This window comes from Aspergillus novofumigatus, assembly GCF_002847465.1.
Source record: "Aspergillus novofumigatus IBT 16806 chromosome Unknown P174scaffold_1, whole genome shotgun sequence".
NCBI lineage: Eukaryota > Fungi > Ascomycota > Eurotiomycetes > Eurotiales > Aspergillaceae > Aspergillus > Aspergillus novofumigatus.
In genome coordinates, this window is record NW_020194274.1 from 4,710,068 (window position 1) to 4,734,794 (window position 24,727).

At 43.6% G+C, this 24,727-nt stretch overlaps 3 protein-coding genes across 3 annotated transcripts; all 3 read left to right on the forward strand.

Moving 5' to 3' along the window:
- Positions 1-11,385: 11,385 nt before the first annotated feature.
- Positions 11,386-12,603, forward strand: P174DRAFT_500994 (uncharacterized protein; the record flags this gene model as incomplete). The annotated part of the gene is made up of 1 exon (XM_024831008.1): positions 11,386-12,603. The coding sequence occupies one exon, from the start codon at positions 11,386-11,388 to the stop codon at positions 12,601-12,603; it is 1,218 nt and encodes a 405-aa protein (XP_024688131.1).
- A 1,675-nt stretch (positions 12,604-14,278) lies between these two features.
- On the forward strand, positions 14,279-14,917 carry P174DRAFT_509441 (uncharacterized protein; the record flags this gene model as incomplete). Its single annotated transcript, XM_024831555.1, has 2 exons — positions 14,279-14,575; positions 14,662-14,917. Exons 1-2 carry the CDS (start codon positions 14,292-14,294, stop codon positions 14,915-14,917), a joined length of 540 nt encoding a protein of 179 aa, XP_024688132.1. The 5' UTR covers positions 14,279-14,291.
- A 4,892-nt stretch (positions 14,918-19,809) lies between these two features.
- On the forward strand, positions 19,810-24,638 carry P174DRAFT_448002 (uncharacterized protein; the record flags this gene model as incomplete). The annotated part of the gene is made up of 4 exons (XM_024828725.1): positions 19,810-20,877; positions 21,036-21,376; positions 21,442-21,656; positions 21,737-24,638. The coding sequence occupies exons 1-4, from the start codon at positions 19,905-19,907 to the stop codon at positions 24,636-24,638; spliced, it is 4,431 nt and encodes a 1,476-aa protein (XP_024688133.1). The 5' UTR covers positions 19,810-19,904.
- Positions 24,639-24,727: the final 89 nt, after the last annotated feature.

Genomic DNA, 24,727 nt, shown 5'->3' on the forward strand with positions numbered 1-24,727 from the left:
ATAGTGTTCTCTTATTTCTTTGACTATATCTGGCTATAATCTAACTTGAGTTAGATTCCACAATGCCTAAATCTGGCATGTAAAGGCTCAGCTGCAGCCCAGCCACTCAATTATGCAGCCACCCCTTGCTTCCTAATTATTTTCAACCTCCTGTTTTCACACCTTGAGCCGCTTTCGAATCATCACTGAATGCATCTAGGATAGATAGCAAAGATAAATAGTATTCCCCTTGTCTGGTATTTGAGAAGATAAGGATTAGTTTTTATTTTTATATAATCTACTACTCTCTACCATCCTCTTCCATTGATGATTATTACCAATTCTTACCTAGTCAACAGGCCATCTACCCTGATACATAGATCCTTACAATTTCTAATCCTTCTCTCTTTAACTACTTAAGTATTGATTATAATGCCTGCTAATTTTCACCATGAAGCTATTACTTCTACCCCTTTGCTAGTAGAATAATATGATCCCATTAAAGAAATATCTCCTAATCTAAGCAACTCCTCTACCCCTACTAATTAACCTCAAGAGTTAAAGGGTGCTGAAATACAACAAATCCTATAATAAATTACTGAACTTGAACGCCTTCAACAGATTTAAAGAGTTGATAAGTTTAAATAACTTTCCCATTAAAATGACACCTCTTTAACAGAAGATAGGTAGGAAATTAAATTTAAGAATCTTCCTATCTTTACTATTAAATATTCACTCTAGAAAAGAGAAGAATAGCTCTAAGATATGGAATATATATTCTAAGGAGCCCTAAAGAAATATACCCCTAATAAGTTTAAAATTATTACTGCTATTACATAAATGGATTCCACCTGCAGGCAGTAATAGTATATTAAAATTTATAAAATATTAATAGAAAGATAATGAAATGCTAAGGATTCATAGCAGTTTTTTAAAGACTAGACCTTAAGCTTGATCTAAGACACTGAAACTATTAAGGCTAATATTATTATTAAATTATATCAGGCCTATTAACACCCAGATAAGGACCCTAGAGAATTTTATTATTATCTAGATTCTCTAGAATAATATTTCCCTTAATAAGATAAAAAGTAATAAGCTCTGGCCTTCTTTAGCAGCCTTACACTAGAGTTATATACTTATATTTAAGAACACCTTAATAAACTACTAGATACTTAAGATAAAATGGTATCTGTAGCTTTAAAATACCACACCTTTTTATAGATATAATAGAAATAATAGAAACAGAAGAGAAAAGACATTGGAAAGCCTTAAGAAGGGAAATCTTAAGATAGTAACCTATTAAAACACTTTCAAAGGAATTCTGAGAGGTTTATAAAACCTAAATAAAATCAACTTAATAAGGATGGGAATCCCTTAAAATACTATAAATATAGTAGTAAAGAACATCTTGCTAACTAGTGCATTGCAAGGGATGCTAAAGTCTAATTAATTATAGAAAATAATAAGGGGTTAGAGTAAAACCTACACCTCTAACCTTCTACCTAGCAGTAGGGACTACTACTTATTTCTATATTCTAATATAGCTAGCTAACAACCTTAAAATACATACTAATCTTAATAGCTATACTAAGATTAATATTATTAGCATTGCTTTTATAAAATCATAAAAGCTATAGTAAGCTAAACTTACTACCCCTATTATTAAGGTAGTTAATAACTTTATTACTCCTACTTATAGGGTTTAGAAGGTTCCTATTATTACCCATGATTCTAGGGGCATTAGGCAAAGCTTTAAATAAGCTTATATAGCTATTAATTAAGACCCACAACCTAAAGGGAGTCCTATCCTTTTTTTAATAACTATATTATAGGACCTCTGCATTTACCTATTACTATAGAATCACTAATAGTGGTTTAAAACACCTACCTTCTCTCTAATAGCTCTATAGAAGTTTAAGAAGCTATATTATAACTATATAACAGTATTTATATTAGTTAAATTACCTAAAGAGGTATAGCTTTCTAAGGAAGAGAAGAACTAGAAGTACTATTCTCTTAAGAATATACCTCCAGAACTAGCTAAGTTCTATAATATATTCTTAGTAGAAAAGTTAAAGATTATACCTTCTTACTCTTCTTGGGATCACACTATTAAAATAAAACCTAATAAATTACTACTATTTAGCCTACTATATCCCTTATCCCAAGCGGAACTTCATGAATTAAAGGAGTATCTTAATAAGAATATTATATATAGAAGAATTTAACCTTCTAAAAGCCCTATAGGAGCTCCTATCCTTTTTATCCTAAAGAAAGATAAGGGACTAAGACTATATATTAATTACTATAGACTTAACTAGATAATAGTGAAGAATTAGTACCTATTACCCCTTATATTAGAGATTCTTGACTAAATCTTAGGGGCTAAATACTTTAGCAAAATTAATATTTAAGATATATACTATTAAATCCACATTAAAGAAGGAGATGAATAGAAGACAGCCTTTTATACCTAATATAGCTACTATGAGTATATAGTTATGCCTTTTAGCCTTATAAATGCACTAGCCACCTTCTAGAATTACATTAACACCACCTTATATAATATTCTTAATATCTTTTATGTAGCCTATCTTAATAATATCCTGATTTTCTCTTAGATAAGAGAGGAACACACTGAATATATCTCTTAAGTCTTAGAAAAACTATAAAAGGCAAAACTTTATGCTAAACCCTCTAAATACACCTTCTACTAAAATCATATTAAATTCCTAGGGTATATTATCTCAGCTAATAGTATATCTATAAATATAAGCTGGGTAGAAACTATTATTATATAGGAGGAACCCTATAGTTATTATAATATCTAAGTCTTCTTAGGCTTCTATAACTTCTATTAATAATTTATTAAAAACTATTCCCTAATTGCTTTACCTTTAACTAATCTCCTAAGAGGAATGAAGAAAGGAAAGAAACTAGGATTAATAAAGTTTAAACTTATTAAAAAGCTTATATTTTAAAGATTTATTATAGCCTTTTAGGCAGCACTACTATTATAGCACTTTAATTTAGCTCTACTAATTTAGATAGAGATAGATGTCACGGGCTAGAAGCCGGTTCAACCTATGACCTAGGTTTGGACGGTAAGAAATCGCTAAGGAAGAAATCTAGCTAGGGCCGCGGCGGCCAAACATAAAAAGGAGTGAGCGAATGGTTCTCGCAGTCACATGACTGGGCAGATTACTACATTAATTAGTACAAGGTCACATGGCCTGCAGCTGGTGTCCAGTTTGGATATGACTTCGCGAGGGCTGTATAATTTGATTAAACAGCCTAAGCACCCAGTGGGCCCTGCCTACTACACTACTCCCCCCCTTTCCCTACTGGGGTGGCGGCTCCCCCAGGCCTTAAGTGCTGCTATGTCAGCAAGGTTGATAGCAGGCTCTTATGTAGGGCATTCATAGCCTATCTATTTAACTAAGTACTCCATGCAGTAGCCTCACCTAATGCGCCTTTCACATTCCCCTAGGATCTCTTTAACTGCGTATTTGGCTTTGCCTTTAACTAGCTTAGGGGGCGGTTGGTAATCATTATTTAACTAGCTCGGGAACAGGTCATTCATGGTAGGGCACAGGAGGCTGACATGAAACACATTATATATACCTGGTGGTGTGTCTAGTCAGTAAGCATGTAACCTAATAGTCTCTATCACTATAAACTTCACATGCTGTGCGTTGAGCTTCTAGCTCAGGCAATCTATCTGAACATTCTATAGGTCTAGCCATACTTTCAAGTTGACAGCGTAGCGCGGGGCTGCTAAGCGTGAGTGGTTTGAATATTCTTCTTAACACTATTGGGCGGCAGTAAGCTCTGACTGGGCTATATCAGTAGCTTCCCTCATCTTCATTATAATTACTTCAGCCCTCTCCTTTAGTGAGCATGCTACATTCATGGTGGCGGCTTCCTAATCTAGTAGTTTAACTTCTAATGGTTTAATATTATATCCATAATCTAGGAAAAATAGACTAACTCCTATGCTCATAGCATCCCTATTATTAATAGCAAGCTGGGCCATCAGTAATAATAACTTCTAGTTAGTCTAGGCGTAGTTGTAGAAGTTCTATAGGTAGGCTTCTAGCATAGCATTTATTTGTTCAATCTGCCCATCCATCTGCGGATAGAAGGCTATTGAGAGCCATTACTTAATGCCCAGCCACTTGCAGAAGTGTTCCCAGAATTAGCTAACAAACTGTGGACCACAGTCTGATGTGATCACACTGGGGACGCTATAGTAACTAATAAACTAATTAATTAATAACTGTGCTACTATCTCTAAATCTATTCATTCATAGGGCACTAGGATCATACCTTTACCAAGCCTATCACTAATCACTATTATGTCCTCACAACCATCGGACGTGGGCAGCTTTGTGATAAAGTTGATGGTAATCTCACGCCATTTATAATCTAGGATTAGTAGTGGCTTTAGCAGGCCCTAGCATTACTCACACCATATGTAATTAGCACCATACTTATCACAGTTCTACATAAATTATTAGATGTCTGCAGAGAGCTCTAGCCAGTAGAAGTTTCAGGCAACTATTATGTATAGTGTGTTCTTCCCAGGGTAGCCAGTGAGCACTAAGTCATGCATCTCTTACAGTATCCTTATTCACAATAATTCTAAATTAGGAACCTATTTATAACTTTGATATAATAGGTGGCCATCCAGTGACATTAAACATTCAGTAATCAACACCTATATATATAGCTTACTAGGGAAGTGTGTAGCTCCTTCCTCTAATACTTAATATATTTTATTCAGAATAGTGTCATATAGTCGGGCCTCCTCCCAGTATTCTTCTAATAGTGGCAGTGGTTCATCCGCGAGGGTGGTATAAAAGATTATATAATGCTATTAATTGTTATATTAATTAGTATAATTATTTAGTGATCTCATGTCCAGGTCGGGCACCACTTCGTAGATATAGGATGCCTGTATACACATCTAACTAGTAATAGCCTGTAGTGGCACCAAGCAGTGATTGTATGCCTTAAGTCTGTCATCTTCTGTATCCTGTAGCATGTCTTGATCCCTTTGTGACAGGGCATCAGGCCAAACAGCTAATTTCCCAGGCTAATAGTGTATCTTGTAGTTAAATCAGCTCAACCAGTATGACTAACGCATCTGCCGTTTATTAAGCCTGCAGACTGTCTTAAAGTACTTAAGGTTGTGATAATCTATAATAAGCTTAAATTACAGCAGGCTGACTAGCTCTAATTCCTATTTCTTAAGAGCATTAATAATAGCTAATAGCTCCTTATCATGTATCTTATAATTACACTCTGCTGGCGTATTCTTCTTAGAGATATATGTGATAGGCCTTAGTACACCATTATTATTATATTGCGACATAGTAGCTCCTGTTACCTAGTTCAATGCATCTATTTCCACTACTATTTCCCTGTCGGGGTCAAACTGCATAAGAATTGGGGCCATAGTAAATATCTTCTTTAGTAACTTAAAAGCCTTAGTCTGCTTGTCTCCCCATACAAAGGGGGCTCCCTTGTGCGTTAGCACTATCAATGGTCGTGCTATATCTAAGAAGTTCTGTATAAACCAGCAATAGAAGTTCGCGAAGCCTAGGAATGATTGTACACTGTATGCAGAGGTTAGGGCCTGCCATTCTAGTATAGCCCTCACCTTGTCAGGGTCCATCTGTACACCCTTACCAGCCTCTATTATAAACCTAAGGTACTTCGTACTTTTCACCTTAAATTTACACTTATTAATATCTAGCTGCAACCCTACATCCTTTAGGTATTCCAGTACCTAGCGGACATATTACTAGTGCTTTGCCAGTGATCCATCTGTGAAGATTAATATATTATTAATATACACAGAAGCAAATTCATCTAGGAAGTCTCAGAGTGTCTAATTAATATACCATTAGAAGGTACTTAGTGTATTTACCATGCTAAAGGGGTAACCAGCCATTTAAACAGGCCAAATCATGTGCGGAAGGCTATTAACCACTCATCCCCTAGGGTGATACAGATCTTATGGAAAGCAGTAATAATATCTAGCTTAGTAAACCACTTTACTTTCATAATATATTCCAGGGTCTTATTAATCAAGGGAAGTAGGTATTAATCCCTCTTCATGATTGCATTCAGGGCATGATAATTAATGTAAAATTATAGTCTGCCTCCTAGCTTATAAGCAAAGAGCACTAGTGCTGCAGCTACAGAGCTACTAGCATAAATAAAGCCCTTCTTTAATAGTTCTATTAATATCTTCTATAGTACTAAGAGTTCTCCGCGTGACATGCTATATAATGGTCCCTATAGTGGTTCCATTAGCTTCCCTTTTTCATCCTTAACTAGCTTAATTTAATGGTTAACTCTAGGATAGTGTGGTGGTAGCTTATCAGCCTTCCCTCTATCAAATACATCTAGGAACTTATGGTAATGCGCTGGCAACTTCATGGCTAGGTTAGTATGCTTCTTAACCTATAAGGCCTTCTTAATATCCTTAATACTAGCAGTGAAGATCTATATAGTCCTGTCCTTTCTCCACTGCTGGTTATAAATAGCAAATCCCTAGGCACTAATCTATCTTATTACTAGTCTTAGCTTATTCTTCATGCTCTCTACTATAAACCTATCTACAAGTCTTAGCTGGGGTCCCTTAGCCTCTACTACTACTCTCTAATCCCTCATCCATGGAATTCCTAAGATTAGATTAGTGCCTTCGCCTAGCTCAGGTACCACATAGGCATAGACCATGTGTTAGTAGTTACCACTAATATCTAGGGAGAATCGGGTGATTATTAAAATAATACTTCTAATAGTGCTAGTGTAGTTCTCTAGGTAAATTAGTTTAATCTTAATCTACTCCAGTTATAGCCTCTGGGCAAAGTATTCAGCCATAACCGCGTAAGATGTGCATCTAGTATCAGGAAGGATTCTATAATTATATTCCTTATTAATAATCCCTAACATAATGAATTTAGGAGCATTAAATCTAACAGCTCATCAGAACTATCTATAACCAGTAAGTATATCTTCTTTCTTAGGGTATAGGTAACACTAGCTTTTTAGCTGCATTAACTATTTAACTAGCCCCTGTAAGAGTCTTTTTATAGGAGTAACTAGTTTTCCACCTCACTTGCTTTATTATCTTTGAGTAGGGATCTAATAGCTTAAGAAGTGCGCAGTGGCTTCAGCTCCTTGCTCTATAGGGGAATAGCCCCTAGGTACTAGCAGCCCTTAATCATATGGTCTGATGCCCCACAGCATAGGCACCTCCCTTTACTATAATGATGGGATAACTTATTTTTATCAACCCATTTAGCACAGCACCGCTAGCAAGCTAAGGTTACAGAGGAAGGCTCCCAGTCCATAGTATCATTAGGGTTTATTATAGCTGAGATGGGGTTCACCAGGGGTGTAGGAATATAGGTGACATAACTATAACTAGTAGTCTGCATATTCCTTCCATGCTAATTAGATCAGCTAGTTCCCCTTGCATGTAGGGCTTCTACTTAGTTAGCTACTTACTATACTTAGTGGTAGTAGTCCGCGAAGGTTGCTTCCTTCCTAACACCAGTAAGTACTCCTTCCACTTCATAGCTTAGGGCGCTATCCAGATAGTTCTTCTTTACTTTATTAGACTAAGAATAGCCTCCAGCTTCCATCAGCAGTTGGTTAAGGTCTGCTAATAGCTCATTGAATAGGCGGCTGCCTTAGTGCAGGGTTTGTAGTTCTTATAAGGCCTTCTTACTTCTGCCCCAGTTAAGGAACATAAGATTAAGTTAGTTATATAAGCTATTTAATATTACTTGCATTGCATTTGGATTGTTTCCGTACTAATCCATTCAGGGGGCTAAGGCTGCAGTAGTATTTCCTTTAAGTCTGCTAAAAGCATACCATAAGCACCTATGGAAGGAACTAATTGCAGCTTGGTTAAGCAATAGCTTCGCCTGTAGCTTAGCATAAAAGGTCTGGTACACAGCCTTATTAGAGCCATCATACATCTCCACATTAGGTAGCGTGGGCTTAGGTCTTTTCATTAGGTCTTCCACCATGGTAGTTAGTGGGGTTATCTGAGGAGTAGGTGCTGCTGTGGTAGCAGTCATTTATTATTCTTTAAGTTAAGCTATTTAATTAGCAATGTTCTGTAACTGTTAGGCTATTTAGGCCATGAGATTCATCTGCATATTGTTCTGCTATGATAGTTGTTCTTTGCTAGGTCCTTCAGGAGATGTTGACATCCACAATAACACGTCATTATAGTTCATGCCGTCTGTATTGCCCATCTGGTTCGTCTGGTTCGTCTGGTTCGTCTGGTTCGTCTGGTTCGTCTGGTTCGTCTGGTTCGTCTGGTTCGTCTGGTTCGTCTGGTTCGTCTGGTTCATCTGGTTCGTCTGGTTCGTCTGGTTCGTCTGGTTCGTCTGGTTCGTCTGGTTCATCTGGTTCGTCTGGTTCGTCTGGTTCGTCTGGTTCGTCTGGTTCGTCTGGTTCGTCTGGTTCGTCTGGTTCGTCTGGTTCGTCTGGTTGTGCTGAGCGATTTCTAATGTCACGGGCTAGAAGCCGGTTCAACCTATGACCTAGGTTTGGATGGTAAGAAATTGCTAAGGAAGAAATCTAGCTAGGGCCGCGGCGGCCAAACATAAAAAGGAGTAAGCGAATGGTTCTTGCGGTCACGTGACCGGGCAGATTACTACATTGATTAGTACGAGGTCACGTGGCCTGCAGCTGGTGTCCAGTTTGGACGTGACTTCGCGAGGGCTGTACGATTTGATCGAACAGCCCGAGCACCCAGCGGGCCCTGCCCGCTACATCTAATAGAGATAATGTTAATAATGATTATCTACCTATAATATAGACTATTATTACTTAAGCAGCATCCCAGGCCCCTACTACTCCTTAGTTATCATAACCTTGCTATGCAGCTCATCCACCAGGGTATTTTAAAGACCTTAATGAGGGGCGAGGGCGAGTTATTTAATAGATTATATTAATATAATAGAGGAGTTCTACTTTATTATACAGTCTTCATAAAATCTAACTATGGTTAGAATACTTAGTTAACTTAGTCTATTTTTTAACTTGTAATACCTCTGTAAATATCTTTAAATAGGTTGGGCGGTTTCACCTAACTCACAAAACTGCGAAAACTATAACTGGTGGTTTTCACCAAACCCAAAACAGTTCCACCCTATGGAAACTGAAACCGGTGCGATTCACTAGGCTAGGAACTGAACCCAAACCGCTGTGAGTTCGGTGAGGTTCAGGTTCGATTTTTGCGGTTCAGTTATGCAACTCTACTATAGGTTCAGATACTCTCATATTAGATTTAGATATACAGCATGGTAGTGCGCCTTTAAATAGCTAGGAAAGAAATTATAAGCATTCATCAACTAATACAGATATAAAGTGAGAATAAAATAATGAAAAGGAATCCTCCTTTAAGGTGGTTGTAGAAGAACCTCTAACCTATTTACACAGCTGTGCTTGTCCATGCGACTGTTATAACTTTTGCTTATGACCTTTTAACTACTAGCTGCTATTTAGGACCTTAAGAGGGTTGCTAGACACATGAATATGGGCTTCTGGGTTATTATTAGCAGATACTTATGTATGCAGATAATTATGTAGCAGGCTATCTAACTAAGAGTTTCCTTCTTGCACTTTAGGATATGCATTAGAGTTTCTATTCTTAGCAAGCGTGTTGTGGAGAAGTAGTGGAGGGTTGGGATATTAATAAATAATCTCCAAGATAACACCATTGCCGTCCATGTGAATATGCTGGTGTTCATCTTCTATCTCCTAAGGCCTATTATTTGTGAGGATTACTAGGTTGATTAGAATGATATTTTATTTATCTGCTGGTTGCAGAAACTCTTGCTAGCTCTTGTCCAAGCTAGATATACTAGGTGATAATATGTATGTTAGGGTGCCCTCTAGGAAAAAGGGCGCATTAATTAAGGCATTAATAGTATTATGAACTTTGCATGAAGTGGCTAAATCTAGATTTAATAATGGACTAGCTTTATTTCTTAGAGACTATTCTAGCCACTCTATATACTGCATGTTAGATGATGTGGCGGGTGTCATGGTAGAGTGTAGGGTTGTTATTTTTGCGGGTTGGGCCGGGTTCTCCGATCTTTTGAACCCAACCCGCCGGGTTCGGGTTCTAGATTTCTAGGGCCTAAACCCGGCCCATAACCCGGCGGGTTCTAGATAGTCAACCCGGCGGGTTCTATTCTGCCGAAAATTCTACACTCCGCCTACCTAATCTAGTTAGTATGTATTTAATTTTTCTATACCATACTAGCATCTATACTAGCATTCAAAATATATATATATAAATAATGCATTCTACATAAATCTAACCTAGGTTAGTGTATTCTAATTACTAGGTATTGTAATTAAAACCCGTTTTTAGAACCCAACCCTTAGCGGGTTCTAAGAATTAGAACCCAACCGACCCACGGGCCCTAGAACCTGAACCCAAACCCAGCCCATGGCGGGTTAGGGCCGGGTTGGGTTAGGGTTCCCGGGTTGGGTTTAACCAGTCTATCCCTAATAGTATTTACACTAGGACCATGATCCAGGAAAAGATGCAATAACCCTCTCAGTGTTGCCGATGGAAGCATCCATATCTTAAACTTGTATAGGATGCTAGACTTCATTCAGGACCTACTATATGTGGCAAACTCTATTACCTATAGGGGGGACCACAATACACTGTTACAGAAATTACAATAGTCTGTGATAGAGAAAGAGATCATATCATATGCTATAGATAGCGCGGCGAACTCAAGCCATAAAGACGTGATTAAAACTGATATGCTGTCTGAGGAGCTTAGCAAAGTAGGAAAATAGTTAGGAGGCAAAATAGAGAAGTGGAAAAATAGGTAAATAAATAGATAGCAACCTTTCCTTTTCTAGAATAGCTAATATTACCCCACTTCAGCTCCTGACTTATCATCCCAAAGACTTACTCATAGTACACTTACAATGTTAGGCAAGGGCTGAAAAAAAGGTGAGGCTATTAATCCCTACCACAAAAAGTCCAATTTAGTATTTAGATCTAGCGCCTGCGTCAGTGCTTTGAAGGCAAGGAGTCTCAAGATATCGTCTGTTATATTTCTAAACCTGCATTCACTTCCTCAAAGAATGGAGTCGCCAGAGTCATGTTAGGCTCCGCTTGGAGAAATCCCAAGATCCTCATATATTGGCTTCTCTGTGGCCCGTACGCGCCATCCGCGGGTGGCTGGAGGTTCTAGCCATTTGCAGTCGAATACGATACGAAGTAGATGCTGCACCATTTTTAGCGACTGGGGAATCTCGTGTTTGCCAGAGGCAGAAAGGCCTGGGGTGCATTTTTCCCCTCTGAGAGTCATTTCTTAATGGGACTAAACAAGTTCTATTATGGAGAATCTGCCACCAGAACTCTGGTTCAAGATACTCAGCCATGTGCATTTTGTTGACTGCGTCCGCTTTATACATGTCAGCCACAAATGTTTTCAGTACGCTATCCCCAGACTGTGGCGAGTGGCCAAAGATTTTCATCTTTTAGAGGTTCCAGGCCATCATCACCAAATCTATGCCTCCCTGATCCAAGAGCTTACTGTTACAAGCCCCGAGCCGCAGGAACATGAAGAGCTAGGGAAGCTTGAATTCACTCAACTCCACAGGCTGATATTTGAAATTCCCTCTTCTTTTAACTCTCCGCCGTTCCCTGACTCATCCATCCAAGGGTACCTCGTGCCTACCCTAACAAGCATCCAGCTCGACCACGTAGCGAATCCAGATTTGCTAGACGCCGTTGCCAGCCATTACCATCAGCTCCGTCACATTATTCTGGATATTCCTGCATCGCGCTTAACAGCTGATTCAGTTATCGACTTCTTCAAAAAATGCTCGTCCCTGGTGCACATCGGCCTCCTCAGTGTTCGCCGGCACAGTTTCCCACCGCAGATCCTCCGCTACCTAGCGGCACAGAATAGCCTGAGACAGCTTGATATCTATCAGGATTTTTGGCCAGAGACAATTGACACTGCAGATCTCTCTTCTATACCGCAGCCATTTAGATCGCTTCAACAGCTAGAACTCAGCAGTCCAAATGAGAGTGCATTTCGGGCCCTTATCCCATCAGTCCGTGGGATCCAGGAACTCTATCTCCGGCGCAGCGTACAAGTCATACCCACCATCAATTCACTTACTATAAATTTGCTTTCCTCCTACTTGACCGAGCTACGGCATCTGCGGATCAAATTTTATGGCCGTACTAGGATCTCACCTGACGACCTCATCTCTCTCGGGGCTCTCACGCACCTGAGAGAATTACACCTTGTAACCCCGCTACGGAAGGGTTTCAGGATTCCGAAATTCAACAACACTCACTTCCGAGCTTTGGTCTCGGGTCTTGTTAATTTGAGAGAAATATCTCTGTCCTGTGCTCGGGAAAATCTCACAACAGCATCTCTGATAGCACTTGCCGAGTCCTGTCCGTGCCTGGTTAGCTGCGCGATTAGATGGCTTGAGGTCAACGTCTGTGAGCTTCAACACTGTAAAGCGCCATTATTCCCGGAACTGCGGGAACTACTTGTGAACAATCTTGTTGCCGAGCATGAAACAGAAGGGTGAGTAAGATCCGTAAATCTCCTAGATTAATGATTGTCCTTCACGCTTTAACGAAAACAAAACCAGAACCAGGAACCATGCCTTGCTAATTGACTCCCACTTTCCAAAGACTGCCTTCCTTGGTTGCCAGGGGCTGGAAATCACCCCGGAAAAGAGAGAATACACGAAATGTGTCAGAGCTGCCTGGCTGAAGAGTCGGAGAGAACAGGGCAAAGTGACTAGACAGTCCCAGAGAAGAAACTATGAGTATGAATAGCCGAATAGCCGACTGTCCGTGTGATGCTCAGTACTACGGAACCCTTGAAAATATTCCAGCTGATGATGATGAAGTATTCATACGCTGACCCCTTGCCTTCGGCGATATGCAAATACATACCACTATTATAGTCACAGATGTGTTTAGTATAAGATATAGTGATTATAGAAATACTGTTATCCTAGAGCTTTCCCCAACTTACCCTAGTTTCTTACTTTATAGGGTTACGGAGACATCGGTTGCTTAAGAGATCCAGATCCAAAATAGCAGTTTAAAAAGCGTCACGGTGAGTTGCGAAGTCGCTTGGGATATCCGGGAAATATGGCAATCGTGGTGGCACAACCTGGAACCAGATTGATATAGCACCTTAAACCCGCAGTCCGATTGGGTCAACTAGGAAAATGATGTTTTTTGGGCTTTTGCAATGATTAGAATATTCCTCCCTTTGATCAGGTCTCTGAACGCCAGCCAGATAGCCGACAGGTTACAGTCCCCGTCCTTTCAAAATGTCTGCCCTGCCCGTTCCAACGGGAACCAAATCTTTCGCAAGTACAATTTTCACAGAACTCATTCAAACACCCTGATTGACATGACACGACTCCTGAAGTTGCAGAGGCGGCTCCGGACTCCTGTAGCAATCCCACGCCACAAGGGCCAGCACGTCTTCAAGCGGATGAACCATGAATGTTAAAGATCCCCGAAGTGCCTTATTATTTCAGTAGCTCCAGGAACCAGCGGAGGGGTCACATACCTCACGCCACTAGCATCGACATCTCGACTTCGGATCCACCGACTGATAATTCACAGCAGCAGCCGGGCCAGGGGAGCGGGACCAACGTGGATTGTTGTGCTCCGAAGATTGGCCTCTGAATTGTCTATATACCTGACCCGCATGGCACTTCTTTCCTATGTGCGTTTTCGTACAGAATCCAAAGGCGACAATGAGGATGTTTGGAGAATGCTCTCTTCTTGCATTCGTTATTGGCAATGGCTTTGATTCAGTTCGTACGACCTGCAGGACTCGACCTTGGAACTGAAGCCTTTTCATCTTAGGTTTACTAGCAGGATAGACCAGTAGATAAGGATTAATGCTTAATCTTGTAACCATGCCTTGTCATAGGGGGCAGAGTAGTCATTGAAACTTTTAATCATCAGAAGTGAGTTATAACAGAATCTGTCAAGCACATGATCACAGACGTATTTGTTTTGCTCATGGCTTCGGGCAAGGAGAGTCATCTCTAGCCTTAGTTTGTTTTCTCATCCAAGAATCTAAAAGGAGACAGTAGGCGCGTGCTAATTATACTTATGATCCTTGCCGAAGCCCCACATTATTGAGACAGCAATCCGCATAACCCTGAGAGCGCGCTCATGAGCTTCTGAGGTTGAGTACATATACCCAACATTGGTCTTCTCCTGTTTATAGTCTTATTGAAGCATGAGGTTTAGCAGCATGCTTATCCCCATCATCTCTACCTTTCTATTAACAATTGGCCGCTTACTTCCCATCAATGTGGACCGTTTCCCTATTTTTCGTCAACGAACAGTAATAGACGACCAACCAGACGGCTCATGCCCGACAAACCCTCCTTTATCAACAACTGAACGGACCGTCTTCGGCATTTGGGGATGCGTTATCTACGGCTACCCCTCAACTGGCGGGGTTCTTAGAAAAGACGCTGACCTTGTTGATATGCTTTTCCTATCACTCCCCGCTCTCACGTATCGCTGCGCTCACCCAATGCCGACGAAGAAGATAGATTCTGTAATCTCCTGCGACGGACTGGTGCGACGTGATGGCCGAGTAGGGAGGATTGGGTTGAGGTGCAGCTTGACGGGAGGGAGATGACTGAGGAAGAAGCAAAGGTGGTGGAGTTTGGTTGGCCAACGGATGGAGTGGGCGTATGGGTGTTGAGGTTTGCAAGTGCTGAACAACTACCAAGGGATTTTGGGAGAATGCGTTTAGCAATGAATATGGAGGAGAAGATACAGATCATGAGAGAGTATGGCGCTACGTTTGTGGAAGATGTCACGCAGGTGGAGGAACTTCATGATACGTTTTGAGGTCTACTAGTCTTAAGATGGGTACTTGTGGAGAGGAACTTGTATATGCTGTATATAGTACTGGACGGAGCTGCCGCAGCCCATATCATCACTGAGAGCCATAGCCGTTTTGGCCCTTCAGAAACTGAGATACGCTCTCGTTAAGTCAAGCCCTGGGACGCCCAGACTGGCACGGGGCTGCGAACCCTTAAGCGCTGTCGACGTAGTGCCTGAGGCTACGGAGCATGTGCCCGCAGTGTCTTATCTTGCCGCTGGACGCAACAATGATGTTCACTAAGTAGTCGGCGCTCGGCCAAAGGTCCGAGTCGGTTCTTCTTGTGATCAACAGCGAAACTAGGTATTTCAACCCTTGTGATAAATTCTCCTAGATATCGTAGTGATGCTGGCTTTCTTTCACTATGGTCAAAACCTATTTCCAGGTATCTCAGCGCATTGCATAAATTGTGCCGTGACAGAGTCACCAAAATATCCAGCTCACTAGCGCTGTTCCATAGAGTGTCGTCGTCGTTGATAAAGGTCCAATTTTCTGTCCCCTGGGCCATTTGCCTGGGAAACGTGCGTATCCCACGAAAGGCGTCCACGCCCTAGTGCAGGAATAGGTCGATATAAACTGTTATAGCCGCCCCTAGCGCTACAATAGTTTGGAATGGGCTATTTTACAGTCTATACTCAGAGCACATACTCTGTTCACTCTCAAAACAGAGAAAGGAGATCCGCGTTATAGACCTTGCAACTGGTCAATCATACTGCGTCACTGAGCATCCTAACGCCAGATCACCTTAATGGCTATCGAAAAGCAATCAACTTATATGGCTTGAATGGCCGGAACGGAGTAACACTGACTTAATAGTCAGTAACACACAGTGCACTGCCGCTAAGATCACTACTACTGAGATCTATAAAGCTGGCATAATCCCCGGCCAAGCCTTTGACCCCAAGGTCACTGGACAAACTTCCATTTCGCGAGGACGACGACAATGATCTTGCGTTTGCAATTAGTGGCAGGTCAAACCCAGATGGATCACTGGTGAACCCAAGGCAGATTGCAGAATCCACTGGCCATAGCACTGGCCATTTCTACACTACCTTCCCAGTCAGAGATGCATGCTCGTATGTGAGCAGATTGAGGAACTCTATCTAGTAACAAAGAGGGTCTGAGCCAAGGAGTTGGTACTGTATCTCAGGCATTTCTAATCTCATGATATTTGCGGGACTAGAGGGGTTGGAGTCGCCGATGTCACCTCTGGGAGGGGAAGAGTCTTCAAGAATTTGAAATCAACCCCATTACCATAGTATTTATCGCTAGGGACAGAGAAGTCAATAGTGCTACTTATATAGCATGCCCATGCTATGTCCAACCTGTGGAACGCTGGGATCAACCAAATAGAGACTCTATCGATAAAGTATGGCGGTATCAGGGATTAGGAGGAGTGATATCATCACTTACAGTAGACAAGTCAGATGAAAATTAACTAATCACCTTCCTATCTCCAATACATTGACACTGGTGGCTCCGTCGCCGTTGGTGCCGGCTACGGAGGATACATGGTCAACTGGATTCAAGGTCACAAGCTTGGCCGTAAGTTCAAGGCCCTTGTGACGCATGATGGGATTTTTGTATGACCTCTCAGTTAGCTAGCAATCGGCAACATTCTCCGGATGAGTGGATGTAATGGGATCCAGCACGATTTACTGCGAGCTGGCAAACTCCCCATTTGGTCATCCATTGCGAGTTGAATTACAAGAGGGTCATTGCTGATGGATTAGCTGCTTTTAATGTTCTCCTGCTTAGAGGTGTGGATAGTGCGCTCCTGGTATCTCTAGATGAAGGGGATCCGATTGTAAATCTGGAAAATAATTTGCTTTGGTATCGCACTGTGATTGATTGGATGGGAAAATACAGCGATCAGAAATCTTAGTGGATCCTTCAGTAGGTATCCTTCCTTTGACAAGGTTGTTTGCTACTTACAACCTCTCGGATAGCCTCTCGAAATTCTGTTTACGGTTATTAACTATGTTTCAAGCGTTCCTTTCCTCTTCTCAGCAGAGACATCAAGGAGCAAATGTACTAAGAAAGCTATAGATGCCCTGTGAAATGGCCTTGTGACCCTTCGTATTTGGGTGCATAGCCTTTTGAGCCTCCCACAGTGCCATCATGGTAGTACCAGGGGAGCGTCCGTAAAGGCCTGATGTGCCGAAGTCAGGAAGAGTGCATTGTGCTTTTTATTTTGCAAATTTGCGGCAGAAGAATTTTATAGTCTTGTGATGTGCCAGCTCTTAGCATCAGTAAAACTCTACTTCATATAGTCCGTACATGCTAGATTTAAACCGTCACATATGTCCCACAACCCAAGAGCGGCTGACTGGTTGTACGAAATGCGAAGGACAGATTTGAGTGACTTCAACCAGCCTTGAGCTAAATTGCTATTGTGTATATACCTTACCTATGTATATCGTCCTTCCGCGCTTTCCGAAGTCTTATCAGGAAACTTTCATTCTCTGTTAAGGACCAAACGCTCTGAATTCCATCTTTTCTAAGAACCATCTGACCTCCACTGTCGCTACCGACCTTCGACAAGCCCCTCGCTACTCCTTGTCCATGAGGAACTCTGTCCCCCACTAGGTTAAGGCTGTTGTTATGCTTAAGAGACAGCGACCGTGGGAAAGACTCTAACGTCACGACTGATTGATATGTCTTCTCTGTGCCTGAACTGACAGGAGCTGATAACATTGAAATAGAATCCGAAGTAGTTTCTCACAACTACACCTTTGAATTCGTCCCTGCCTTAAAGAGGCGGAATATTGAACAGAAATACATATTCAATGAAGGAAATCAGGAGGCAAAATGAAATAGTGTCCCAAATCCTTTTTACTAAAGTATATACAATGCTTGTTGGTCTGCTCATTTGAACCATGTCCATCTAAATAGGATCCAGACCCATATCACCAATTTACTTGCCAATGTTGCTTTTGCCTAGCCTTCACCTGCACTTAACTCTAAAGACAGACACTTCGGGATTGCCGAAGCACCACCCGCAATGAACAGCTCACATTCACCCTGCTGACGGACTTAACCATGGCAAACAGGTCCAATCAGGATCATGTTTGCTACTCTTTAGCGCCCGGTCAAATCTGCATGGACTATTGACTAGGCTCCCAGGGATACTCTTCAGCTGGTCACACACAGTTTGGGCATTGTGCCTGCCTGGGTTGTCCACATCCGCACATTATTTCCTATCCAGCCAGCCATTCTGTATCTATACGTCCGTAGGGAAGCCACCAGACCTATTCCCTGCACACTTGGATCAAATCACGCTTCAACCTCTTTAAAATGAACGCAGGCAAACATTACTTTGCTTACCCCTCTTTCTGGTCAGCAGGACTGTAATCGTGAATTCTAAGCCAATAATTTCCCTATTTATGAGATCCTGTACTAGCTTCCACTGGTGACTGGTGCGTGAGGACAGTGGTAATACCAGATGGAACAGCTGGGGCCGTATAGTACGATGAACATCAAGACATCGCGCCCCTCACTCAAACTCGCGAGGGATACATAGGCGGGAAGGCTGATAAACTACATGATCAAGTGCAACCAGGAGGCAGCAGGGGATTCTTGCTCTTCTATCCGACCAAGGACCTCAGGGGGTGCAAACAGGAAAAAATCTTGCAGTAGCGACAGAGCCATTGCCTACTAGGCACAATATGGAGATGTAAACCACAGCACTGAGACTATCAGATAAGGCAGGGATGGGCCCATTATAGAGAAGGATAGCATGTCAGAATGACCGGAAATTATTAGCTGGGTTTCAGATTGCTTCTCATGAGGGGACGGGAAGAGGTAGTCAAAGCGAAGGAGATATCAGCCGATGGGGAAAGGGTTTCTTCAGTTCCCATTTCATTTCAGCTGGGACGCTGTACCCAGGCAATGTGAAGACGGTGTTTAGTTAGGTCTCTGTCTTCAGTAATACAGGGGTGGTGAGACTGTGTATTTAAGGATGCGTTGCGACACACAGATAATTTAGAATCACAAGGTCCTCATCCTCCTCTCTACAACTAAAACACCTCTACAACGGTTATACCCCAGCCCGCCGAAATAGAACAGCCATGTCCGGGTACCAGGGAAGCCCCATCTGGGACGCCAGTAACGGCGGTGGCCGTTCGCGACCCCAGAAGAAATGCAGCAACACCTACAATTGCAACTGCGGTAACTGCATATATGGAGTGACCAATGTGGGCTCTAATGCTTGCTACTGTGGATGCCATTATGTGAGTGATGATACTCGCAAATCTTCCACGCCCTGTTTCTGCCCAGAACACTGACAATAGTCCATATGATGGGATAGCATGGAGCTGTGAGTGATACCGGCCATTGCCAATAGCAATAACTCGTAACAGGATGCTAACAATCGTGGGAAAGGGCCATAAGAATGGCTGCCACTGCGGTGGAAGGCACTGTGGACACGGCGTGAGTAGTGGTAACCCTTCCAATGGAACTTTCGACCTCTAACCAGCCGGGGTGGTCGGAATAGGGTCGTGCTTGATTGCGATAGCGGGAGCCCAGATGTGACATGGCTATGATGGCTCTGGGTCTATTGAACTTTCGGGAAGTCCGGGAAACGGACATATATTGGCGAGGCGGGTAGCATTGATATGTCGATGGGCGAAGAGGGATTGGTTGGGTTGCTTTTAATCTCCCATGCAATGCCCATGCGGGTGACAGACAGGGTGAAACTATTCTTGAAGACTGTAAGCCAACAGGAATCTAGAAAAAGGGATAATAGTTCTTTAATGTCTCCATCCCTGCACTTAAACTGCGGTCAATGCGTCCCCGACCCCCCACATTTTCAGCTCCAGCACATGGTGAAATCCATTTTATTGAAGCGGATCCTCAGTAGATAAAAGAGAGGGAGCTGGCTAATTCTTAAAATCATCAAATATCGCAGTGTAACTATACCAAATATACTTATTCAGACCTTTGTTTTGCACAATGGTGCAGCTTTCTCACGAGGACTACACAGTGGCATGGATATCTGCCCTTCCTATCGAATTGGCCGCAGCGCAGGCCATGCTCGACGACCCCCATGAATCTTTACCCGTCGCGCACCATGATAAGAATACTTATGCGCTTGGACGAATTGGAGCGCACAACATCGTCATTGCTTGCTTGCCAGATGGAATACCGGGGATTGCCTCGGCCGCAGTCGTGGCAATGCAGCTACTGGCCAGCTTCCCATCCATTCGCTTTGGCTTCATGATTGGGATTGGAGGAGGGATACCGAGCAAGGATGTCGATATTCGGCTGGGCGATGTTGTTGTCAGTCGGCCAACGGGTGACCACGGAGGCGTGGTGCAGTATGACCTCGGCAAAGCCCTAACCGGCGGACAGTTTCAGCGGACAGGCATATTGAGTCCGCCGCCGCAGGTCCTCCTGACTGCGCTGGCCAAGATTCGAGCGAACCATATGTTGCGGGAAAGTCAGATCCAAACATTCTTGGACGACATGGTAGCCAGGTTCCCTCGTATGGCACAAGGCTTCAGCCGTCCTCCGCAATCAGATCACCTCTTTCAGGCGGAATACGCCCATTGCCAGGGAAGAGGCACCTGTGCGGATTGCGACCAGGCCCAAAGTGTACCCCGTCCTCTGCGTGCTGATGACCGGCCGCATATTCACTATGGTCTGATCGCGTCGGCAAATCAGGTTGTCAAGGACTCTGCGTTGAGGGGCCGTTTGCATCAGGAGCTTGGGGCTTACTGTGTGGAAATGGAAGCCGCGGGCCTTTTGAACAATTTCCCATGTTTGGTCATTCGAGGCATCTCAGACTACGCAGACTCACACAAGAATGACGGATGGCAAGGGTTTGCGGCGGCGGCGGCGGCAGCGTACGCGAAAGAATTGCTGGCCGTGGTCCAGCCGGAGAAAGTCTTGTTGACACCGATGGCAAAGGCCGCTGTGAAAGCAGGTATGTCGAGCTCAGCTCAATCTCACCCTCGCCTTGAATCTATCAGTGATGTTGTCCGGCCTTATACGATAGAAGAGCCAAAGGAGAGAACTCAGGATTTGTTTTCGTACAACTACTAGCTCATGTTTTAACTTATATTTATGTTCATTATCAAACAGAATCTTTCCGTATCCCTCTGGACTTGGCCACAGTTCCTGCAGTAGGCGGATTTGTGGGACACGAAGCAGAGCTAGATTCGCTCTGGGATTTGCTCGAACCGGAGGGTTCTCCTATGCAGAAAAGAGCCATCCTTCATGGACTTGGCGGCATTGGTAAAACCCAGCTGGCTGTCCAATTTGCCAGGATCCACAAATTCGACTTCACAGCCGTCTTCTGGCTAAATGGCAAGGATGAGAAAACCTTAATCCAATCATTGGCCTCGTTCCTCCCAAAGCTGCCAGGGATTCAACTCACGCAGAGCGCTAAAAATGAAAAGGAGAGGGAAGCACACGCACGGCAGGTCCTTGAGTGGTTATCAGCGGGGGGAACTTCAAATGGCTGCTGATATTCGACAATGTTGACCAGTATGCCCCGGCGGCACAAACTGAAAACCGTGAAGGATACGATATCAGTCACTACTTTCCGGTTGTAGACCAAGGATCCATTATAATCACCACTCGGCTTCCGCAGCTCAGGGATCTAGGCAAGCCACTCCCAGTCCGAGGGCTGTCTTTGGAAGAAGGGGTTCAACTACTCTTGTACTCGTCTGGGCGCCTGACAAAGGAGGACACCGAAGCAGGGTGTGTAATAAACGAAGGTAAAATCGACTAATCTCTCCCTGCGCAATGGTAGATGTACTTACCTATTGAAAAGACGCTAGAAAGCTCGCCAATCGACTCAATGGTCTACCGCTAGCTATTGTTATGGCTGGATCTTTCATCAGTCAGACCGGCGTCAGTTTTGCAAAATATTTACAGCTCTATGAGCAATCGTTCAGTGAGCTACTGTCCGAGATGTCGCCGTTACGCCACTACTCTCAGGGAGATATACGCACAACCTGGAGGATATCTTATCTCGAGATTCAGAAACGCGACGCACCGGCGGCAAAGCTCTTGCTGCTTATCTCCACTTTTCACAATCGAGATATCTGGTTTGAGTTAGTTGAAAGCGGGCTGAACTATGATGATGCTCCCTCGTGGTTTCGCCAAGTGGTCTCGAATGCGTTTAAATTCCTCAAGTCTATGAGGACTCTCATTGACTTCTCATTGATCGAGACAAAGGAGGACGGAAGCTACTCCATGCATCCTGTGGTCCAAGATTGGTGTCGACATATTGTTGGTGAGACGAGCGAGGAAGACAAGCTCACCATGAAAGCAATTGCTCTGGCCTCTGTGGGGTACACGGTGCCATTACGCTCTGAAAGGCAGTACTGGCTTCTTCAGCAACGGCTTCTTCTTCACGCAGACCAGATGTGTGAAGCGATTATAAACGTGGCCGTCTTTGTCCAGGACCGTTCTCTACTTAAAGCTATTCAGCAAGTGGGGAATCTCTATTTCGACCAGGGCAAACTAAGAGACGCCGAAGCGATGTATCAGCAGGCATTGACGGGCTTTATGCAAGTCCTTGGGTCAGACGATGCCTCTACGCTTGGCGCGATGCATTCCCTTGGGAATCTTTATAATGACCAGGGAAGATTCAGCGAAGCAGAGCAAATGTACCAGAAAGCCTTGGTCGGATATGAAAAAAAGCTCGGTCACGACGATCCAGATACCCTGACTACAATTCATTACCTCGGCGATCTATACAGGGACCAGGGCAAGCTGCAAACCGCTGAGCTGATGTATCAAAGGGCCTTGGTAGGTCGAGAGAAAAGACTTGGCCCATGCGATATAAACACACTGAGCACTGTTGGTTCTCTCGCAAATACATACAGGGACTTAGACAAGTTCGATGATGCTAGGAAGCTGTATGGGCGAGCATTGACAGGCCAAGAGAAAGCCTTGGGCCCCGATCACACGGCGACGTTGAGAACGGTCAGCAACCTTGGGGAACTATACAGGAACCAGGGTCTACATGACAAGGCGGAGGAATTGTACAAACGAGCCCTGGCAGGATACGAGAAATCTCTTGGAGCGAAACACGCACACACGTTGACAGCTACCCTTAACCTAGGGGACCTCTACAAGGATCAGGGAAAGCTAGATGAAAGCGAGAAAATATACAACAAGGTACTGGCGGGATACACAGAAGTATTCGGCCACGACCATGTACAGACGCTTACTGCGATCCAGAGTTTGGGAAACCTCTACTACGCTCAAGGCAAACTGGAGGATGCTGAGAATATGTACCAGCAGGCTCTGACTGGGTATCGGAATGCTCACGGGCCAGACCATATGGATACAATCGCGACCCTTCATAATCTCGGCAATGTCTATTCCGACCAAGGTGCGTTAGACGAGGCGGAAAACATGTACCAGCAGGCCGTAACCGGATACACGCACGCCCTGGGGCCAGCTCACACATTTACCCTGACCAGCGTCCAATGCCTTGGCGAACTTTATAGTCAGAAAGGGAACCTGGAGCTGGCACAAGCAATGTATCAGAGGGTGTTCCGCGAACGACAAAGCATCTTAGGTCCTACGCATGCGGACACCCTAGAATCTCTATCATGTCTGGTGAATCTGCACCTCAACCAGGATCAGCTCGAAGAAGTTGAAGCTCTATATCGACAGACGTTAGCAAGCTATCAGGCTCTTAGCCCGAATAATATTCACGCGATGAACACGCTGCGCTGCCTTGGAGACCTCTATTTTGATCAATGCAGGTTGAAGGACGCCCATGAGGCTTATCAACAAGCATTAACTGGATACACAGCTGCCTTGGGCCCAGACCACCCTGCCACACTATACGCCCTTCAATGCTTGGGGAATATATATCTCGATCAGGGGAAGTTGAAGGAGGCTGAAGATATATTCCAGAAGGCCCTAACAGGGTCAGAAAAAGTTCTCGGCCCGCAGCACCCAGAGACACTTACCACTGTCCACTGCCTGGGGAATCTCTACGGGGATCAGGACAGACTCGCAGAGGCAAACATAATGTATCAAAGAGCGCTTACAGGCCGGGAGGAGCTTTTTGGCCCGGATCATCCAGACACTTTGACGACCATTTGTCGCCTCGCAAACATTTACAGGGATCAAGGAAACCCAGAGGCCGAACCAATGTTCCAGAGAGCCTTGGCAGGATTCAACAATGTTCGCGGCCCAGATCATCCTTCTACGCTGACCATTTGCAGCCGTCTAGCTAGCCTCTATAGAGATCAGGGCAAGCTGAAAGAGGCGGAAGAACTATATAAGCAGGCATTGTCAGGTTTTGAAAAGCGCTGTGGCCCAGATCACATATCGACATTAGCAACTGTTCATTGCCTTGCAAATCTGCATAGACAACTGGGACGGCTAAAGGAAGCTGAAAGTCTATACCAGAGGGCTCTAGTGGGGAGAGAGAAGGTCCTTGGTCCGGACCATATAGCAACTCTGTCCACGGTCAACAATTTGGGAAACCTATACCGGGATCAAAGGAGGCTAATAGAGGCAGAGAAAATGTACGAGAGGGCAGCTGTCGGGAGAGCCAAAGCACTGGGGGCAGACCATAGAGATACCAAGGCCAGTGTTGGCAATTTGGAGAGCTTACGCAAAGATCAGCAACGGAGAAGGGCATTTCTGGTTTTTGCATTGGCCGGGTTCTTGCTTGCCATTCTTCTTCCATGGCTTTTTGGCAAATATTAAAACCTCGAGGACTGCTTAAACAGTGTCATTTCCATACATCTTCAATAAATAGTACTCCTGACATCGACTACGTTTGGTACCTGAGCACT